This window comes from Heterocephalus glaber, unplaced genomic scaffold (genome assembly GCF_053883595.1).
Source record: "Heterocephalus glaber isolate CG9 unplaced genomic scaffold, H.glaber_assembly_v1.0 deba00000331, whole genome shotgun sequence".
NCBI lineage: Eukaryota > Metazoa > Chordata > Mammalia > Rodentia > Bathyergidae > Heterocephalus > Heterocephalus glaber.
The window spans coordinates 18,806,078-18,825,571 of NW_028258142.1; the positions used below are offsets into that span (position 1 = coordinate 18,806,078).

Here is a 19,494-nt window from a genome sequence, read left to right on the forward strand (position 1 = left end):
GTGGGAGTAGACGCTTTCCAGGGATCTTCTGTATGCAACCTCTACCTATTCCCCTGTTAACATCTTCTTTATCTCACAATAAAAAGAAATGGAAAGGCATAAGACCACCTATTCATACTGCTAGCCGAAAAGTAAATTTCACTACCTCATTCACTGTAGTTTAACTTGTTGGATGTACTCCCTTTAAGAAATCCACATCAGTAATGTTTGATAATCCCAACACCCCATCCATTTGTTCCACACCCAGGCTGGTATGATCATCTGAGACACACCTGGTTGCTGAGATAAAAGCAGATGGGCCCAATACTTGTAAATTTCATATTTATTATAACAAAATTATGACATGTCCATTTGTGCATTCTGCTTTAATATAACTCTGGGTATGTAAATGGTCTAATGGAACGCTATACAGTCATGCTGATTGTGGCAGCAGTAAGGAACACAGTTAAAAAGTGTCTGCAAAAGTCAAGAGAATGGGGCCAGGAGAGGAAAGAAACTGGTTCCGGGCCCCTCAGTGCAAGCTCTCATCCAGTGGCCTCAGAGCTGCCTCATCTGAATAGCAATGTGCTGGCTGCCCGGCCTCCACCTGGAAGGTGAGCTGGGGCTGGGGATGGGTAGGGAAGGCTCATCAGAAGGGAAGGAAAAGTCAGTTATGTAGGCTGTGTCCTTATGCCAATACTACAAAACATTTTAAGCATCACTATATAACACTGAGCTATTTACAACAGAAATTTCTCAATCAACTGTTCTCTCAGAGAAAATTAGTGAATCCCAGTGACTTAAGTCACCTGACAGAGTAAAGCAACTCCTAGGAGTTAGTCTCCATATTCTACAAATGTCTATCATTTTCAAGACAAAAAAGCACCCCCCCCAAGAAAGAGAATTATATTATTAAATCACTTAGCAATGGCAACTTGCCCTGCCTTCCAAACAAACAAAACAAAAACCCATTTTAAAAAATATTACATTATCATTAACCATTTCTCTGTAATATATTAAACCTTTTGTTCTTTGTCTTTACACATCTGATATGTTAGGGAAAGAAGCTAACAAATTTAAATCATATTGGTAAAGCATCACTAGAAGAAAAGTGGTAATTATTTAAAAAATAACCAACAGAAAGAGAACCTACAGATTAGCTGAAAAGATAGGTTGGGGACAGTATGTGGGAGAAGGACATGGAGTAAAACCCCTGGTTTAATGTGAGCCTGGGAGACTCTTACAACTCAGTCTTTCTGGGTTAGTTTATTTTTTAAAACAGTACTCAGACTGGGTCATAGTGGTGTATCGTAATAGTCTGGCAGCTGGTCCATCTGAAACTGCCGCTGTAGTGGCTGCTGCTGTATCTGTGGTGGCTGCTGCTGCTGCTCCTGGTGATGTTTCATGATCTCTTTGACTTCCTCTTCCAGCTCTGGGGGTATGATAAACTGATCATCAGGATCCGGTTGAGCTGGGGCAGCAAAATAACCCCCAGACTTCCGAAGAGGGGCATCTGCAGCGACCTCAATCACATTGTGGCTCCTTTCCTGGGGTGCTACAGAGCCATTAGCCCTGCGGCGCCCAATGGTTCCCACAGAAGAAAAGTCCGCCTTCCTGGGAAGACCTGGCTCATCCTCGTTGGCGCTGATGACAATCCCTTCATCACTGGCCTCAGCTGGCACCTGCAGCAGGTGCTGCTGCTTCTCCTTTTCCTTGGCCCGAATACAGTGGATGTCTACCTCCACTTCCACCCGGCTGCCATTGGTGAAGACACCCTCAATTGGTTCTTCATCATCACTGTCAAGACCATTGTCTGAGAAGGCGCTGGAGAAAGTGGCGCTGGACAGCTGGCGCTGAAAGGAGTTGGACAGACAGATAGGGTGGAGCGTGCAGCGTTGCTCACTTGGATAGGCAGAGCTGCTCTCATTCAGGGCTCCAGGTGGGGGCTCATCAGAGGCTGTTGACCCCACCTCACTACTCATCTCCGAAGTGGAGAGCTCACTACTGATCTCAGACGCCATGCCGCTGCTGGAGGATGGCACACCCAGCCCATCAGAGGGCCGATCCTTGATTACCATGTTGACCGAGGGAGGGAAGATGCCTGGGCTGGGTGGTGGGACACTCCCACCAGTACTGAGCTCACAGCAACAGAAGCTGTCCTCGGTGACGCTGAGCTGTACGACCACAGCACTGATGCTATCATGGCAGCCGTAGCTCTGGGCCAGGGTGCACAGCTTCTTGGCAGCAGCCAGGGCATCAGGAACATTGCGCACAGCCTCCACAGCCTCCTCGATGGACAAGCTGTCCCATAACCCCTTACTGCCCAGGATGAAGAACTCATCCTGGGGAGTCAGGAGCACGGACTGCACATGGGGGCGAGGTACCACACTGGGGTGGAGGAAGGTGTAGCCCAGGATGCGTGTGGACTCAGTCACTCCATTCACCTTGCCATCCTGGAGGAAAAAGGGTTTCCAAAGATAGTGAGTACAGAAAACAACTGGCAACTGTGCCACTTCCTCAGGGTCCCCTAACTGTAGGACCACAGGGAAAGTGCTGTGTGGCCAACAAAGGGAAAAACTGCTTACCCTCTATCGAGTGGTTAATGTGCAGGCCCAGGTAGGAAAGGAGCATCAGGGACAAAAAGAAGGTATGTCAGCTATTTCCTTCAATAGGGTTATGTTCACCTAGGTGACAAGACCTGTCATGTCCAAGGCAGGCTGTCATAGCCTCACATGCAAGCATGGTCACTAGCTCCTCCAAAGACAGAAGAGCCTTTGTGAGATAAGGTAACCCTAAGAAATGTACCCATGACAGGGACATTTTTAACCTTATGTTCCTCTCCCCTGGGACACTGAGCACATGTGTCAAGGGTATCCGAAGTCCCAGGAGAAAGGACAGACACTGAATATACTTAACCGGTGGAGAAAATATGGTGTGACTTGCTGGGTCAGAATGCTTATGTTTGTAGAGGCAGATGCTAAAGAAGTACCAATTCTTAAGATTTCCCTGAACCTGACTTTCTGTTGGCGCACGGGGATGGCAAAGTCTCCAGGATTTAATTCAGCTGGGCTCATGCCATTTAAATCAACAGCCAAAGTTCTAGACCATTTGCCAACAAAAAGACCTTTACATTTTTTTTTAACTCCACGTATCTCTTTCATCTCAGTTCTCTTTCAACTTTGAGGTTCTCAGGCCCATGTCCCAGTTTGCCAGGCCTCTTCATGGTCCTAGTTTTAACACCTCTTTCCACTGAAGTTCCTATGAGGACGAATGCAGCTTTTGTGTGTGTCTAGGATGAGCAAGTGTTTCTTCATAGAATATTCTCTTCTTTCCCAACCCTACCACCTGCCTTGTTTGGGCTTTGTAAGCTGTTTACTTGTCTTTGGGGTGCTTTCTCCCCAACTCCTCATACAACCTTGCCATGCCACCCTCACAAGTAGGTGGCATTCTTAGAAGTAAAACTAGCAAAACAGCTTCAAGCACAATTGTAAACTCCCTTGATTCGAGTGAATTCATTTCTCCTCCAAGTATAGAATTCTGCAAAAATTTATGTGCTGTTCTGCCTACCCTTTAAATTACTACCCATCAGAACAAATAGTTTTGTGTATTGAGGAGTACAAAAAGACAAAAAACCCCAAACTCAAACCCAAAAACACTCACTACTGTGCATTCTGCAATGTAGACAAACATGAGGAAAAGAGTAGCCCAGAAAAAAGAAACAAAGGGTGACCTGCAAACATTCATTCATGCAGCAGAAATCCCTAACCTCTGAATCATGTTTGGTATAATGTTGAGCATTTAATTCAATACATCCTGTACAACCTTTCACCTTGCTCCCTAACGTAGTACTGATCATCCATTTTAATCCACTCTGTTCCTAGATTAGACACACAACTAAATTTACACAAACTCATTTCCACAGAAACCCATAGTGTACTTGAATCTTTCTGTGTCTTTCTCTGGCCCTTAAAAAAAGCCTATCTGGAATCTGTCTCTTTCTCTACTGAGCTATGAACTTTTACAGCATTAGCCTGCCTCAAATCTCACATGGTTCTATGAGTTTTATCAACAACAGAAGACTGGACACCTCTTTGTCGGTGGATGTGTATCTGTGGGCATCACTGCTGTACCCCCAAATCATCTTCTAGGCAAATGGTAGTGACTCTGTATGGTGAAGTAGTAAACGGAGCAGAAGAACTGCTGAAGAAGAAGAGCCTATTTTGGACATCTCACTGGGAAAGAATAGATTTAGTTCAGGGTTTCTCAACAGGAGCACTGTTGCCACTTTGGGGCCAGACAAGTGTTTTGTCAGGGGACTGTCCTGAAGACAGATGCTTTGCAGCATCCCTAGACTCTGCCCACTATGTGCCAATAGTACTATCCATCCACTAATGATGACGACAAAAAATTTCTCAAACTCTCCTCCCCGGCACAGTGAAAACTAGTCCCAGATGAGACCTGCATTACTCAAATGGAGCATAATTCAAATGGAACATGAAACTTGAACCAAAATAACAACTAGTTACATTTACATAGAGTTTACAAGTCATACTAGCCTTGTAAGACAGACTAGATACCCTACTATTCTCACTTTACAGATGACAAAACCTAGGGTTACAAAGGTATAAAGTGGCAAGAGCTGAGATAGGAAAACCAGCAGCGTGATTTCAGAGTGATTTCAGTTCTCAACCACCTAACCATGCCTTTGTAGACTGGCTATGAAGATCAAATGGGATAATGTCCATAAATGTTTTGTTATTTCGTATGTTACAATATCTCTGGAAATATACAATGAATTTATCTTGTGACACTATGGATTTGGGATTCCAACTTTTAAACCAGCTTCAAAAATGTCGTGTGAAAGCAAATATTGCCTAACTGGTTGCTACCCATGACCTAGCTCCATGACGGTGAACCTTTTAGAGCTTTCAATGATATAATCAGTCTGTTGCAGCATGCATGCCATAGGTTCACTACCACTGACCTAGCTGCTCCTCCCCACCATCTTGAGGAAAACCCCCCTTCTCCTTACCTCAGTGATAATGGCCTTGTGCTGCTTAATTCTCTTCAGCTCTTCTTCACAGCTCATGACATATGATCTGGACAGAGGCAGCGGCTTCCCATTTCGACAGAGAACCGTTTGGCACTTGCCAACATTAGCAGAGGTCAAGGTAAAGGATCCTCCTGGGTCCACAGGGTCATGTTTGATGTGACAAAGGACAGCAGCACCTCCAAGTTTCTGTCCAGCAGTTCCAAGTTTTCTAGAGTCCGAGAGAGGGGGGTGAAAATTTGTTTTGTTAATTCAGCAAGAACTTGTTTTTTTAATTCACCAATGGCTAGGGCCAGGTGTGAGACAGAACACAAGGTCTCTACTGATAACCTTTCGACCAAAGCACACAACATTCTTCTCAGAGAAACAGAGCTCCCAGAACCTGACATCACACACATCCAATAGAGACGTATCTGCCACCAACTGGGAGAATGTGTCACTTTTCCATTCAGAGCATAATAGCTGGCCTGGAATGAAGGAGCCCTTGGACTTCTGGGTTCAACCTGGCACCTCAGGTCAATCATACTGCCCTAGCAGCACATGCCAAGGCCAGCAGGAAATTACACCTTTCTGCATCTAATTTTTCTAAATCCCCTGTTTCCAGTAGAGAAAAACTGGAGGAACCACTTGAATCAGGGCAGGTATGAATACATGACACCCATGCGCAGGCCCTTCTGATGGATGCTCACTGTATGGGTCTTAAGTATTGGACTGCTCCTATTTTGCCCTGTTCCAAGACTTTCTGGACCAGCACCATTTATTCTAGAAATCACACAGATAGGACATTGTGGGAATCAAGCCCCAAGTGCTTATGATTCAACCTTTTATTCACGACCATTAATCCATAGACTTATTGAATACATGAAGCACCCGAATATTCTGACAATCAGAAGGAGCAAAGAACTCTAGTCATAAGCTTCACCAGTGGTAATTCTTCCAAGAACCCTGCTGTTTCTGAGTGATACTAAAATAACAGGGTTAAGAAAAACAGCCCCTAATTCAAGAGGGCAAACTCTCAGGTAATCAGGAGGACATCAGCTCCTCTCATGTACATAAGTTAAGCAATGGGTAATAGAAGCAACAGAAACAAGGTTTGCCTACCCACATGCATTAGAAGATCAGGTACAAACACCATACAGTTCCCCTAAAGGACCAAAAAAATCCACCACAGTCCTGCAACCTATTAACAGAAAAAATAAGAGGGACACAAAGGACCCTGGAAATGGGGCTATAATTCAGGAATCTAAATTCCAACTTCCAGACACTTATAACTAGATTTGTTTGGCCTTAAGCCCTTCCAAGGCAGCTCTATTTTCTTCCTCAAAGACAAAAAGATTTGTGAAAAGTACAGCCAGTAATCCGAGTATGAGGGTATTGGTTTTTAATTCTTATCCACTTGGGTGTTCTGAAGGGTGTGTGTGTAGTGTGATGTGCATGCATGTGTGTGTCTGATATGTGTTTTTTTCCTAGGACAAGGTAGTGGTAAAAATAGAAAAGTTGCTGGGCCTGGTATCAGAACATCCTCCAGAGCCTTACTGCTCATGGACAAATCCTGGGTGCACCACTTGCTGCTCTTCAGGGATTCTGTTTCATCTCTCTGCATTTCATCAATAAAATAAGAACAGTAATATCTATCTCACTGGGAAAAATTTATGACATGTCTGGTATTTAGAACAATGACTGTGTATATGAAGGGCTGTCTCGCTAAGTATTACCTCTTACCATTGTTTAACTGCTAACTGTGCCCACTAGGAATCTGACACACAGTGCTGAACTGGGCAGCAAGGAACCATACCAGACCTCCTGCATGGGGCTCCACAAGAGGAACTATTCATGGCTCAGCACACATTCCATAACAGATGTTGTCTACTCTGGTTAAAAGTTATTTCCTTTGGCAGATTATCCAGAAAGAGAAGAAGTAGAAAAAGAGAAAAGATTATCACTATTGCCACGACCTCTAGAGCACTAAGAGACTTGTCATTCTGGGTCCCACAAAAGCAAAGTCTACAGTGTGATATTTATACACTGGCAATTCCTTTACAACCCACAAAGCTCTTAAGGTAACAACAAAAAAAAAATCAGCAATTTTTTTAATGAGGGAGTCCTTACAAAATTTAGTCCTAAGAGTCCAAAGAACATTCCACAATTTTTGCAGTGATCTAAAGTGCTGTTGCAGGTGGAAATGCCAGGCAATGGCCTAGAATTCTGCTAGTAACATTGCCTTGAACATTGAATACAGGGGAAAAACAACATATAAACAATATTTTAACTCCTGGCCTAAAATCTGACTACCTACTTCAATTTCACAAAGGTTTATACTACCTTAAAACCAGTGAGTGTTTCCTAAAGGTTAACACAGTGGGTTGAAAATGGTCCATTTCTAGAGAAGTCCACATACCACCAGATCTAAAGAGCTTGTGGATCTCATGTGATTTAGAGAAGAGTGGGTGTTGTAAACAATGAAAATCTGGAATTGGTACAGTCCCGTGAGGTTCAGATGTCTGAGAAACTAAATTCCAGTCAGACTTTGGACCTACAAAGGTGTCTGAACATTAGTATGTCTCCAACCAGTGGGTAGCCCATCCTTGATGTTTGGGCTGCACTAAACTGGAAATGTGTCTTGAGCACCCATAGTCAAAACTAGTGCACTGACATGATTAGACACCTAATTTTCTAACCAGAGGGAAAACACTTGCAGAAGAGCAAGAAAACGCACAGCAGGGACTTAAAGTTTTACCTTTGCATAACAATGAACGTATTGACCATGTATTCTTCTTCATTTTTAGTTTTCTGCAGCTCTTCGGCCAAAATGTCACTCATGGTACACTGCAGAAGGTAAGGCACTTCCACATTCCGGTCTCCATCAAATACTCCATACAGGGCCTCTCGGTTGTCACAGAAGTTATTCACAGACAGAGCTGCAACACACAACCTGAAAAGGAACAACATTTTGTGCTGAGTCTATTCACCTTTCCTTTCCCACACCCAGCTCCACCCCCCACCCCAGATTTGCCTATTCCAGTTTCTTCATGACGCTAGACAAAGAATAAGTAAACTGATTCTGGCTAATTTTATCAGTCAATTTCTATATGCAGAGAATGACTAACAAGTATTATGCTTTACACATAACTCCCCCACCCTTCTCATTTTATTTTAGTAGCAGAAAAAGGGGGAATGAGAAATAATATATTATGAATTATTATCTGTATGTTCATCTAATAAAAACAATTACTAAGGAGAACTTCCAAATCTGAGTGTCAACTAAAACACTGGAGAAATATAGGAAATACATGAAAAGTATATAAAAATATATGAAAGTCTTAAACAATTTTTTAAAAGGTGGAAGAAGCCCCCTCCCAAAAAACAGTATTCAGACCCTTGAGAGCATGTGGTGTCTGCCCCGCCTACTTCTGGAAACAATTCCCAAGCTGCAGCACCAGAAAGAGGACCTAGGTAGAGTCTGTGGCCTCCCGTAGTTGAAGGAGGACCAGGAGGTTAGAGTTCTTGGACAGAGTCTCACCACTCAAGCTCAGAATCAAACTGTTTCCAAGTAAACTGTGTCCCAGAAATTATCCAAAATGAAACAGAGAGAAAAAAGAACTGGAGAGGGAACCAGGGCATTAGTGAGCAGTGGGATAGCATCAAGCAGCCTAACCCACAGGGAATTGGAGTTTTGAAAAGAGAAGAGAGAGAAAACTTAAGAAGAACTTAGGGCTAAAATTTCAAATTTGATGAAAACTGTAAACCTATAGAGGCTGAAATTTTAAATTTGATGAAAACTTTATAAACCTATAGATACAAAAAGCTCAACCAAACTGCCAGCAAGAGAAATGTGAAAAATACTTAACTGAGGCACATCAAAATCAAATTGCTAAAATCCAGGAAAAGGGAGGGTGGCATACGGGTGCAAGACCACAACAGACAGAAGGCTGGGGAGCAACATTTTCAAGTACTGATAGGAAAATAAACCTAAACAAATGCACTAGAATTTTGACAGCCTAGATTTCTAAACCACTAAAAATATCTTGAAAAAGTTAAGGTGAAAAAGCTGGCCATGGTGGTACACACTGGGAGGCTGAGGCATGAGGCTCAAGTTCAAGCCCAGACTGGGTAACTTAGCATGACCTGGTCTCAAAATAAAATTAAAAAATTGAAAAAGATGGAGGATATAGCTCAGTGAGAAGGCCCTGAGTTCCATTCCCAGTACTGCAACAAAACAAAACACTTTGCAGAAATGAATACTAAAAAGGGGTAATTTTACTGAATAGAAATGATTCCCTGTTATGTATAAATTATTACAAAGAAAAGAAATATTTAGCACCTGTTATGTAGCATGGCTAGGCACCAGACATATAAACGTGAAAATAAAATTTTTGCCTTTAGGGAATTAAGGGATAAATAATAATAACCATTACTACTACTAATAATAGTAGCTAAAAGTATAACTCATGCTACAACAACCCAATAGGATTTTTCCTCATCTTATAGATGAAGAAATTAAGCTGAAGAGAAACCAAAGAAATGACTGTGGTCACATAGAAAGGAAGTATAAAGTCCAGATTCTCAGCCAAGTAGTCTTGTTTTCAGGTCGATACTTTGAAATTCCTTCCTTCATTTATTAAGAAAAATAATCCATCCCAATTATAAGACAATTTGTGGCAAAGTTAAATTTTTATAATCATCTTAAAATTCTTTCTTCTGTAAACTCCTTTTGCTAATCAGAATGGGGTTGTGTGAAGTTTTTTTTTTAAAAGGAAACTATATCTTATTTATGGTGTGGTCACTCTTATGATTTCTTTTCTGTTACAGCTCCCTGTGTGTTTTTTGACCTCAGGCAGAGCCTAAACTATCCAGCTGCAGCTCCCTGTTTGGTTTTCCTCAAAGGATTTGAAATAACCTGACAGGCAGCCAACACTACTGCCCCAAAGGGGGTGGGGAGGGAGGGAGAGAGAAAGAGGAAGGGAGGGAGGGAGGGAGGGAGGGAAAGAGAGAGGGAGAGAGAGAGAAAGAGGAACAGAGCAGAAATCTCACAAGATTTGGAGATGGGTATCACAGGGGTATCACAGTTCTCCCCTTCCTTCAAGGTGGGACATGGCAAACTGCTTGCTGAAATGGCTGTTTTATCTACAATGTAAATGACAACAACAAAAATCCCACCAAACACACTTAAAAAAAAGAAACAGAGGAAATAAAGAAAGAATCAAGGGTGGGCTGGAACTTCTAAAGTGTTGTTCACCTGTTATTTCCTTATGCAAGTGGTGGTCTGCGTGTGTGTTCACTTTGGGACAAAACATAGTATGATCACTTATGCACTTTTCTGAACCTGTTATACTTCACTATAATGAAAGTTAAAGAAAAATATGGAAGGCAGGATCATGCAGAGTAAAACAGCTCTAGTTACTTGCTTATTCTTATAGATGAATGGATAATAAATTTTAATATCCAGAAATATTTTAAAAACAATCTTATATTTCACATTAGTGTTCTGGAATCAGCAGCTTCACATACTGGCATTTGTATGTCACAGGTCCATTGACCTAAAAAGTAATTAGCCCCAGAAAGGAAATTTGAGTGCCTTAAACAATACAGTCATTCCCCTAGCAAATGACATATAGTGCAAGATACATAGAAATAAGGCAACAGCTAGAGCCCTGGCAGACAGAATTAAGGCAAGCCTGCTCTGCTTATTTTGCTTTTGCAGAGCAAATGTTGAGAAGTGTTGAGATGGGGTCTACCTCTCTTCCAGATGACACATGGCCAAGTCAAAGAGAAAGGATTAGTGTGTCAGTTTCAGAACTGGAGTTGATGCTGTTTTTTGTCCCAAAGAAAAGCAATTGGTATGGCAGTGATCATCCCACCTTTTACTTTCCATGAAGGCTATTTAGCTAATTAATGATTCTCAATCCTGGATATACTTTAGAATCACTTAGGAAGATTTTAAAACATTATGATTCAATGAGTCTAGGTTGGGGAATACATATACATGTATGTATTTTTTAAAAAAATTTCACCTAACTGATTCAACATGAAGCCAGAGTTGAATATTAATGTGAGCGATTACTGGATCTTTTTCCACTTTCTGTCCTTCCCCTACTCTCAATACTTTCTGTTCTTATACCTTAGGTAATAAAATTATAACTACTTTAATTCACAGGACTCTTCATTTTCCTAGTACTAATTACTAGCACCTCTTCATATAATGTCAGTAAGCCTGAAAAGCTTGATTATATTTCTCAGCAAAAACAACATTTATATCTAAGATTGAAGGCTGGTAAAATAGGGGAAAAAGAAAAAAGAAATTAAGATGCATCCTTCCTCATGGCAAGGTAAGCAGATGACCTTACAAGGAATGAACATCAAACTCTTGTCAAGCTAATTTAGATTGTAAAAATAATTCCATAGTTAGCATAAGTGATCAATATGGACAATCAAAGCTACTTCTCCCTTAATACTATGCCTGTTTTGCTTGGTAAACAGATTCAGAGAAAGATAAACAGGCTTTTCAAAGTAGCAGGGGTGCATTTCAATACTTATGCCTTTTCCAAACACTAGAGTCTTAGACAGATAGAATGTGTCAGATACATTGTATCCTAACAACATCTCTCACAAAAGGAGAGTACGTGATGCTAAGCAGGGCCCTAGGTTGGTGCTCAAACAAGTCATGAGGGAGTCTCATTTAGGGAAAGATACTCAAAGAAATTTTACATGAGAAAACTGTGGACTATAACACATTTTATATGCTACTAAAGGGAGGAAGGCAGGAGGCAGTATTTGCTCCAGTTTCATCAAACTTACTTGTTTTTCATCCCTGAAGCTTCAGTGTAACCATGACTCCATACAGCTGGGGCTCCAGATGCATCTCCTGATGAAGGCTGATCAATCTTGAAGCAGCGGATGTTACTAACAAGAAAACAAGGAATAGGAATCATTAAAACCAAATACATGTGAATTGCTACCTTTAACTGAGAAATCAAAACACCTGCTAAGCAGTATGTATTGACCATTTCTTATTATATTTACTATGTCTGAAATATCAGGCGAAAGAACCAGTCATTCATCATGATAAAAACCAAGGCACATATATACATAGCATGATAATACTTCTCATGACCACTACTATAAAGCAGCTGTTAGAGACTGTCACACTCCATTCTAGAGAGCTGCTTTCTCTTGGGAATGAAAAGAACAGTTTTTAGCCTTGGCATGAGAAAACAAAATGTAAGTATTAGGTTGGGGGTACTCATATCATGGACACTCAGACCTGAGAAGAACAAATTATATTGTGGTTAGATGAGGTGAGAATATTCTGCAATATTCATATCCAAATTCAGTTTCTGGCTTTATCATCCCTTCAGATATTTAACAAAGACTATTGAGGACTTGCTATTCCATGGAACTTCCAATTTTTTCCTCACTTGTATAAGCTAAGAATACTAACATGAAATAAAATGTACATGTAAAACTACAAAGTACATGGGGACATTTTAATTAATTGCAAGTTAACTACATATATTTAACTGAGATATTTAGTTCTTATCTCCCCTCAGCTCTCAAACTGGTCCATCAGATCCCTAAATAAAAACAGAAGGAGGGAAAAAGGTGAACTCTCCAATAGGATTTCTTAAAAATAAGCCTACTAGAAAGAAAGCATTCAGTGTCCCCAGTAGGAAGTCAGAACAGATGTGAAGTACATCTCTAGAAAGAATGAATACCACATGGTAAAATAAATCCTGCCTACTTGTAAATTACCATACCTGGCATATTAAACAGGAGAAAAACTATACATCATCAGTTCATGACTTAAAACACCTAAATACTGTGTCATAACTCCAACAATTTAAATTATCTATTGGCATTAACTTCTAAATTTAACAAATATGGAATCTTTTTCCTAAGAATCAATTAAAATGTTAAGATGTAAGCTGATATTTAACTAGTACACTTTGCAGAAGTAGCTACTGGCAATTTCTATGAAATTTTAAAATATTTGGAAGAAAAAGTTTCTATTCTCAATTACTAGCAAATATTCACTCCCTCATCCTAAAAAGCTAAAAACATAATACTGTTAATCATAGATGGTCAAGAGAAAATCCTCAAATCAAATTAATAGGTCATTTTATAGTAGGGCTATAAATCCTCTTCTGAAAGTTTTTGATCCTATCAATAAAAGAGAGGCATTAAAAAGATAGTCTTCCACTATTTGCTCTCTGTATAAACTGGCACTAAATTTTATCCATCTAGAATGGTGAGCAATGCCAGGATTTCTTGAGGCACCTTAAGGCTCACACTACATCTTTGCTACCTTCCTGAATTCTAAGGAAACATGAAGGCTCATTTCTAAAGATGATCATTTCTGCCGAACACAGTCTTCGAAGAAATAAATCCATTTTATAACCTGATCATTAAAGGAAAAATCTCAACAAGTTTCCTGAGGGACTCAATAATCCTTTGTAGTGAAGGGCCAGTGTTTCCTTCTCTGCCTATCTGAGCATTAGCAAGCTTGAGCAGCCATGTGAAGGGATCTGCAGTTGGCTCTTGGACAACTTCAAGTAAGTCTCAGTCTTGGAGCAGGAGCTCAGACCCACAAAAGAGTTCGATATCAGCTCCTGCAGAACAAGTGGGCCGACCAGACTCTCCTGAGTTACTAAGAACTATGCCCTTCTGGATGTTAAGCAAAAGTTAACACTTTCAGTACTGTGATTGCTACTCATTTTTTAAAATCTGAGAGCACAATGCCTTTGGGACAGTTTAGTCACTCCAGTAACAAATTCTCATTGTTAAAACTTATACAGATTTTTGTTTTTGGTAGGGTCTTCTCTCCTTGTGTGTGTATGCATATACACAATTTCGCATTTTTCCCAATTATGTCATGACTATTTTCTCAAGTTGCTTTATATTCATTCTAAATATGAATGAAAATATTTTGGTGACTATGATGCTTAAAATGAACACCATATATCTGATTACTTTTTAAAACAAATGTTTGCTCTAGAGAACCTTGGTCTAAAGAAGTTTGAATATTTTTAAAAGGTTGATAGCAGGCCACAGGGTCTTGCTATGCAGGCTGGCCTAGAACTCGAAATCCTCCTACCTCAGCCTCTGAGTGCTGGGATTACAGGTGTGTACTACATACCTGGCTGATGGCCAGCTGCTTTTTAAAAATGCTTCAACTGTTTATACTCCTCTTGCAGCACCAATATGAGAGGGGAAAATGTGAATCTGAATAGCATTTTATTATTTTATTGACATACTAATAAATTTGAACATTTTTTCATTTAATTGTTTCTACTTCTTTTGTTAAGTATCAATGTCCTTGGCTCCTTTTCTGTTTGAATAAGTACTTTTCTTACTGACTTATAAATAAAGACCATTTTATAGTAAGAATATTAATGTTCTTAATTTTTCTTTTCTTTTGCCAATGATTTTTCCTAGCTTGTCATTTGCCTTTTAGATTTACTCTTGGTAGGTTTTTGGAATAGACATTTGAATGTTCGTTCACATTAAAATTTATGTATAAATATATACAACATTAATATAAAAACCAATCTACATGTACTCTCTTTTCTAGCTTGTGAATATATTGATACGATTTCTTACTTCTAAAAATGACTTGATTTCATATATTTAACTCAATACAGACAGAATTTATTTTTCTGTGAAATAAGAATACTTTTCTCTAGTTTTAACAAATCTTAATAAAATTGCCTTTAAAAAAATTCCCTTTTAATATGAAAGTTTCTTATAGTTGTAAAAAGTACTCAAGAAGATAGAATATACTTTAATAATTCATGTATTCTCAGACTTTAAAAGTCCCTTAAGAGACTATCTTTTCCATCTCACAGATGATGAGACAACTGAGGTCTGGACAGAACGAGGGATTAAGGCTATGGTTTCATATACTTGATGAACAACAGTAGAGAGAACTTAGGTCCCCATGTCTTCCCCAGAGAAGTCTGCTTAGGCAGTGTTCTTCTATTGTATATGAAAATCTGTTTTTCTGTCAAGCACTTGACTTGAAAGGTCAACCAATAGGCATTAATTAGGCCAGTTCTAACCAGGAACACTTGACCCCTTTAAGTGTTCTTCAAGTTTTGATTTGCACTAATCAAAGACAGTATTAATGGACCATTCACAAAATTCTACTTTTTAGTTGTTTGCTAAGATAAAGAAAGATGACTTTTAGTAACACATACTCCAACACTACATAAGCATGTATGGTAGACACAATGACTAAAGTGGTCAGTGTTCAAGACTCCTACCTTAATATACACTAAAAAAATTGAAAATTTATTCTTTATCAATACTATCAAGAATGAAGCAGTCTCAATGAACTCTTTCCTAAAACATGAAGAAAACATTAACAGGATCTAACTATACCACATTCCCAGTCTTGTTAACTTTCCTCATATCATCCATCTCTTTCAAACTCTTTCCTCCTTAACATACACATTAAGTGCCACACCATTGGTAACTACTGAGATTTATGTAAACCAAATTTATACCTTGTTTGCTCCATGCTCTCCTTTGTATTCTGTATCCTATTAAGTGTATACATATGGCTAATACAGTAAATCAACAGATACTTCTTTTATGTTTCACATTTTCACTAAGCTATAAGGATTTATATGTTCCCATTGCCAGGGAACAATGATGGGGCTAAACAGCTTAAACAAATACTTACTTCAGCAGTTCCAATGTTTTGTGGTCAAGGGCAAGGCGGGGATTTCCAGTCAGGTCAAGTTCTTGGAGTTTGGGAGGCAGGTTTTCTGGTAAAGTGACTTCGCTTAGCTCATTACAGCTCAGGTCCACACACTGAAGGAACAAGTGGAAACAAGAGACCGTCTAGAGAAGTTACTTAGTGCTACTGTCTGCAGGCTAATTAGTTAGGTCATTTGCTACAATCACTGGTCAAATGCAGAAAAAGCAGCCACAGAACTATATTAAAAAACATTTGAAAAAAGTACCCATCACTGACAGGGACTTTTACCTAGAGAAGGAAACAGGACCAAACTGGCGGGCTCGGTGAAAGCGCAGCGGGCAGCGTCCAGGACGAGGAGCTACCTGAAACCCTCTGTTCCTATGCATGAAGATGTCTCTGGTGGACTTGGGGAAGAGGCTGCTGGAAGCAGCAAGAAAAGGCCAAGATGATGAAGTGAGGACATAGATGGCAAACGGTGCCCCATTCACCACAGCCTGGCTCGGAACCTCCCCACTGCACCTTGTAGCCCAGCACGGGCACTACTCCACTGCAGAAGTGCTGCTTCGAGGGGGTGTCAGCAGGGATGCCCACACTAAAGTGGACAGGACCTCTCTGCACATGGCCGCTGCGGACGGACATGCGCACATCGTGGAGCTGCTTGTTAGGAATGGTGCTGATGTGAATGCCAAGGACATGCTGAAGATGACAGCTTTGCACTGGGCCACAGAGCACCACCATCAGGACGTTGTTGAGTTGTTTATCAAGTACGGGGCTGACGTTCACACTTTCAGCAAGTTTGATAAATCGGCCTTTGACATAGCCCCAGAGAAAAACAACGCTGAGATTTTGGTCATCCTCCAGGAAGCAATGCAGAGTCAGGTTGCTGCCAGCCCCGAGAGAGCCAACCCTGTGACCAACCCATGACAGTGGCTGCTCCACTCATCTTCACCTCCGGAGAGGCGGTTAACCTTGCCAGCCTTGTTTCTTCAGCCAGCACCAAAACAACCTCAGGAGACCCCCATGCCTCAGCCAGCCAGTTCTCAAATTCTACCACCTCAGTGCTGGCCATGCTTGCTGCCCTTGCTGAGGTGTCTGCCCCCTTCTCCAGCTCACACAGAGCTGCAGCCAATCCAGAGGAAATCACAGGGGGCGATTCTACTGACTCATCAATCCAGCAAGCAGTGGGGAGTGGAGGCCAGAGAGTCATCACCATAGTGACTGATGGGGTCCCTCTGGGTAACATCCAAGCCGCCATCCCCACTGCAGGCCTGGGCCAGCCACTTATCGTAACTGTGCAGGATGGACAGCAAGTTCTAACTGTACCTGCTGGTCAGGTTGCAGAGGAAACTATGATTGAGGAGGAAGAGGAAGAAGCAGAGAAGTTACCATTGACAAAGAAACCAAGGATGGAAGCAATGACAAATAGTGTGGAGGAGAGTAAGGAGGGCAGTGAAAGAGAGTTACTACAGCAGCAACTCCAGGAGGCCAATCAAAGAGACCAGGAATACCGGCACCAGCTCCTAAAGAAAGAGCAGGAAGCAGAACAGTACCGCCTTAGGCTGGAGGCCATGGCCTGATAACAGCCCAATGGAGTTGATTTTGCCATGGTTGAAGAGATAGCTGAGGTAGATGCTGTAGTAATCACAGAAAGAGAGGAGGAAGAGAGAGCAGAAGTGACTAGGTCAGGAGGTACCACAGAGCCTCATGCTGGAGTTTCTATGGAAACTGTTTCTTCCTAACATACAAGATCCACAACTTGCATTGTGTTCATCTTATTCCTCTTTTAAGAAGAAAATACAGCTGGGCTTGGTAGCACATACCTGTAATCTCAGCTACTTGTGAGGCTGAGGAAAGAGGATTGAAAGTGTGAGGCCAGCCTGCGCAACTTAGTGAGTCCCTGTCCCAGAAAAGGGCTGGGGTGTAGCTCAGTTGCAGAGTGCTTGGCTAGTGTGTGCAAGGACCTAGGTTCAAACCTTAATAGCACAAAAGGAGGAGGAGAAAATAATGCAGAGGGTAAATACTATAAAAACTGAGTGTCTCTGAGAAGAAAACTGTAGGCGGGAGGTGAAGCTCAGTGGTAGATACTTGCCTATCGGGTACAAGGCCTGGGTAGGACCCTCAGCACTGAAAACAAAAACACCGAACTACTATACCAGGGAACAGTGCTTGGGCCCAGGAGGGCTCTGTATGCAACTGGAAAGTTCAAAGTCATATTTAATGAATACTTTTTCTAAGGGACCAAAAAGTAAAGACCAAATTTCTCAGTTCACATCACTGCTTTAAGCATAGAGATAAGAGTGTTGATATTGTGGGTTGTTTGTTTTTTAAATAACTGACTTTTTATTAAAGCTTTTTGAGATAATATTCCTTAAAAAAAAACAAAAAAAAACCTGTAAAATAGAAAAGCTCAGAAAATTCATCTCTGAATCTATCACCCTAACACAGTGTTAGCATTTTTTCCCTTATTAGCCTTATTATTTTTTTTAAAAACTTTAATAAATCATAAATGTAGGTATAATTTCATTATATTTCACTTCATCTTTTATCATTTTATTGCAATCCTTTTCCCCATCTTCATTCCCATCTGCTGCGGTCTGTTTATTTCTCTCTGAAATTAATATATTGAAATAGAATCTTCAATGTGATATATTAAGAGGTGGGGCCTTTAGGAAGTGATCAGGTCACAGGGGTCTGCCAACATGAGTGGGGTTAGTGCTCTTATAAAAGAAGCCTGAGAGAGTTCATTCACTCCTCCTGCCATGCAGGGACACAGGGATGGCACTATTTTATGAGGAATGTTGTCTGCTGGTTCCTTGATCTTGGGCTTCTGAGCTCTGACAGCATCATAAGGTGGATTAGAAGGTGGCAAGACAAAAGGAAAGTCAGGATCCAATTACAGACATCCAGGGGAAATGTAATGTGGGTCAGAACCAGGGTAATGGAACATAATTTGTTAAAAATAAATTTGTTGTTTAAAAATTATCCAGTGTAAGGTATTTGTTATCATAGCCCAAATGGCCTAAGATACTATCATCTTTAATAGACCCATGCTGCTTCTAAAGATATACACACACATCCCTTTAATAAAGGGGAAAGTTATATCCATTTTTTAGTTATAAATAACTGTTGCATAAAGAATCAACTAGGCTTTAATAAAATATTGGTTAATAATGATAATATTGGTTAGTAATGGGCTATGTTACCAGTATAGTCAGTACATAACAGCACAGTGAGAAAACAAATGGGGGAGGTAGTGGGGGTCATTAAATACAGCCTACTTATAGTATGGAATATGACCTAAAGGACTGTAACAGTGTGGATAATTTAGAATGTAGGAGTTGAGACAAATTAATTTAGGGGTCAGGGAATTCTTATGTTTTAAAATTAAAGACATTCTAGAGCAATACTCAATTGTATGAAGTTGATATAAATAGTTTTTAATGTTACCCAAAGATTTAAACTTTCAGAGTTCTGCAGGTACACAATGAATCTGGTAGGATGTTTATTTTTAAGAGAGTACTGGCAGTTGTGATACAGATCTTAGAGATGATGCTTCTACCCCACCCCCTGCCCAGGCCTATCTGGCTTAAAGGCTTCCTTGAGTGAGTCTGATTCACTGTTGGCAACTCCCATTCATCCACCTAGTTCCAGTACCCTGATTCTGGCCCATATTACATTTCCCCTGGATGACTATAATTGCATCCTAACTTTGCTTTTGTCTTGTCATCCTCTGATCCACCTTATAATGCTGTCAGTGTAATTTCTA

At 40.6% G+C, this 19,494-nt stretch overlaps 1 protein-coding gene and 1 pseudogene across 2 annotated transcripts in view; one reads left to right on the forward strand and one right to left on the reverse strand.

Annotated features, from left to right (window-relative positions):
* Positions 1–304: 304 nt before the first annotated feature.
* Positions 305–19,494, reverse strand: part of Phlpp1 (PH domain and leucine rich repeat protein phosphatase 1) — a 232,899-nt gene continuing 213,709 nt past the window's right edge. Inside the window, exons 13-17 of one of the 2 annotated variants that reach the window (XM_004858445.4) lie at positions 15,711–15,841; positions 11,825–11,929; positions 7,767–7,961; positions 5,012–5,240; positions 305–2,432 (exon numbers count right to left, since the gene is read on the reverse strand). In XM_004858445.4, the coding sequence (XP_004858502.1) occupies positions 1,275–2,432; positions 5,012–5,240; positions 7,767–7,961; positions 11,825–11,929; positions 15,711–15,841 (1,818 nt within the window). In that variant the 3' untranslated portion in view covers positions 305–1,274. Of the gene's footprint in view, positions 2,433–5,011; positions 5,241–7,766; positions 7,962–11,824; positions 11,930–15,710; positions 15,872–19,494 lie in introns of both variants that reach the window. The other variant, XM_021239231.2, reaches the window with a different exon arrangement.
* Positions 16,104–17,552, forward strand: LOC101700962 (GA-binding protein subunit beta-2 pseudogene; annotated as a pseudogene).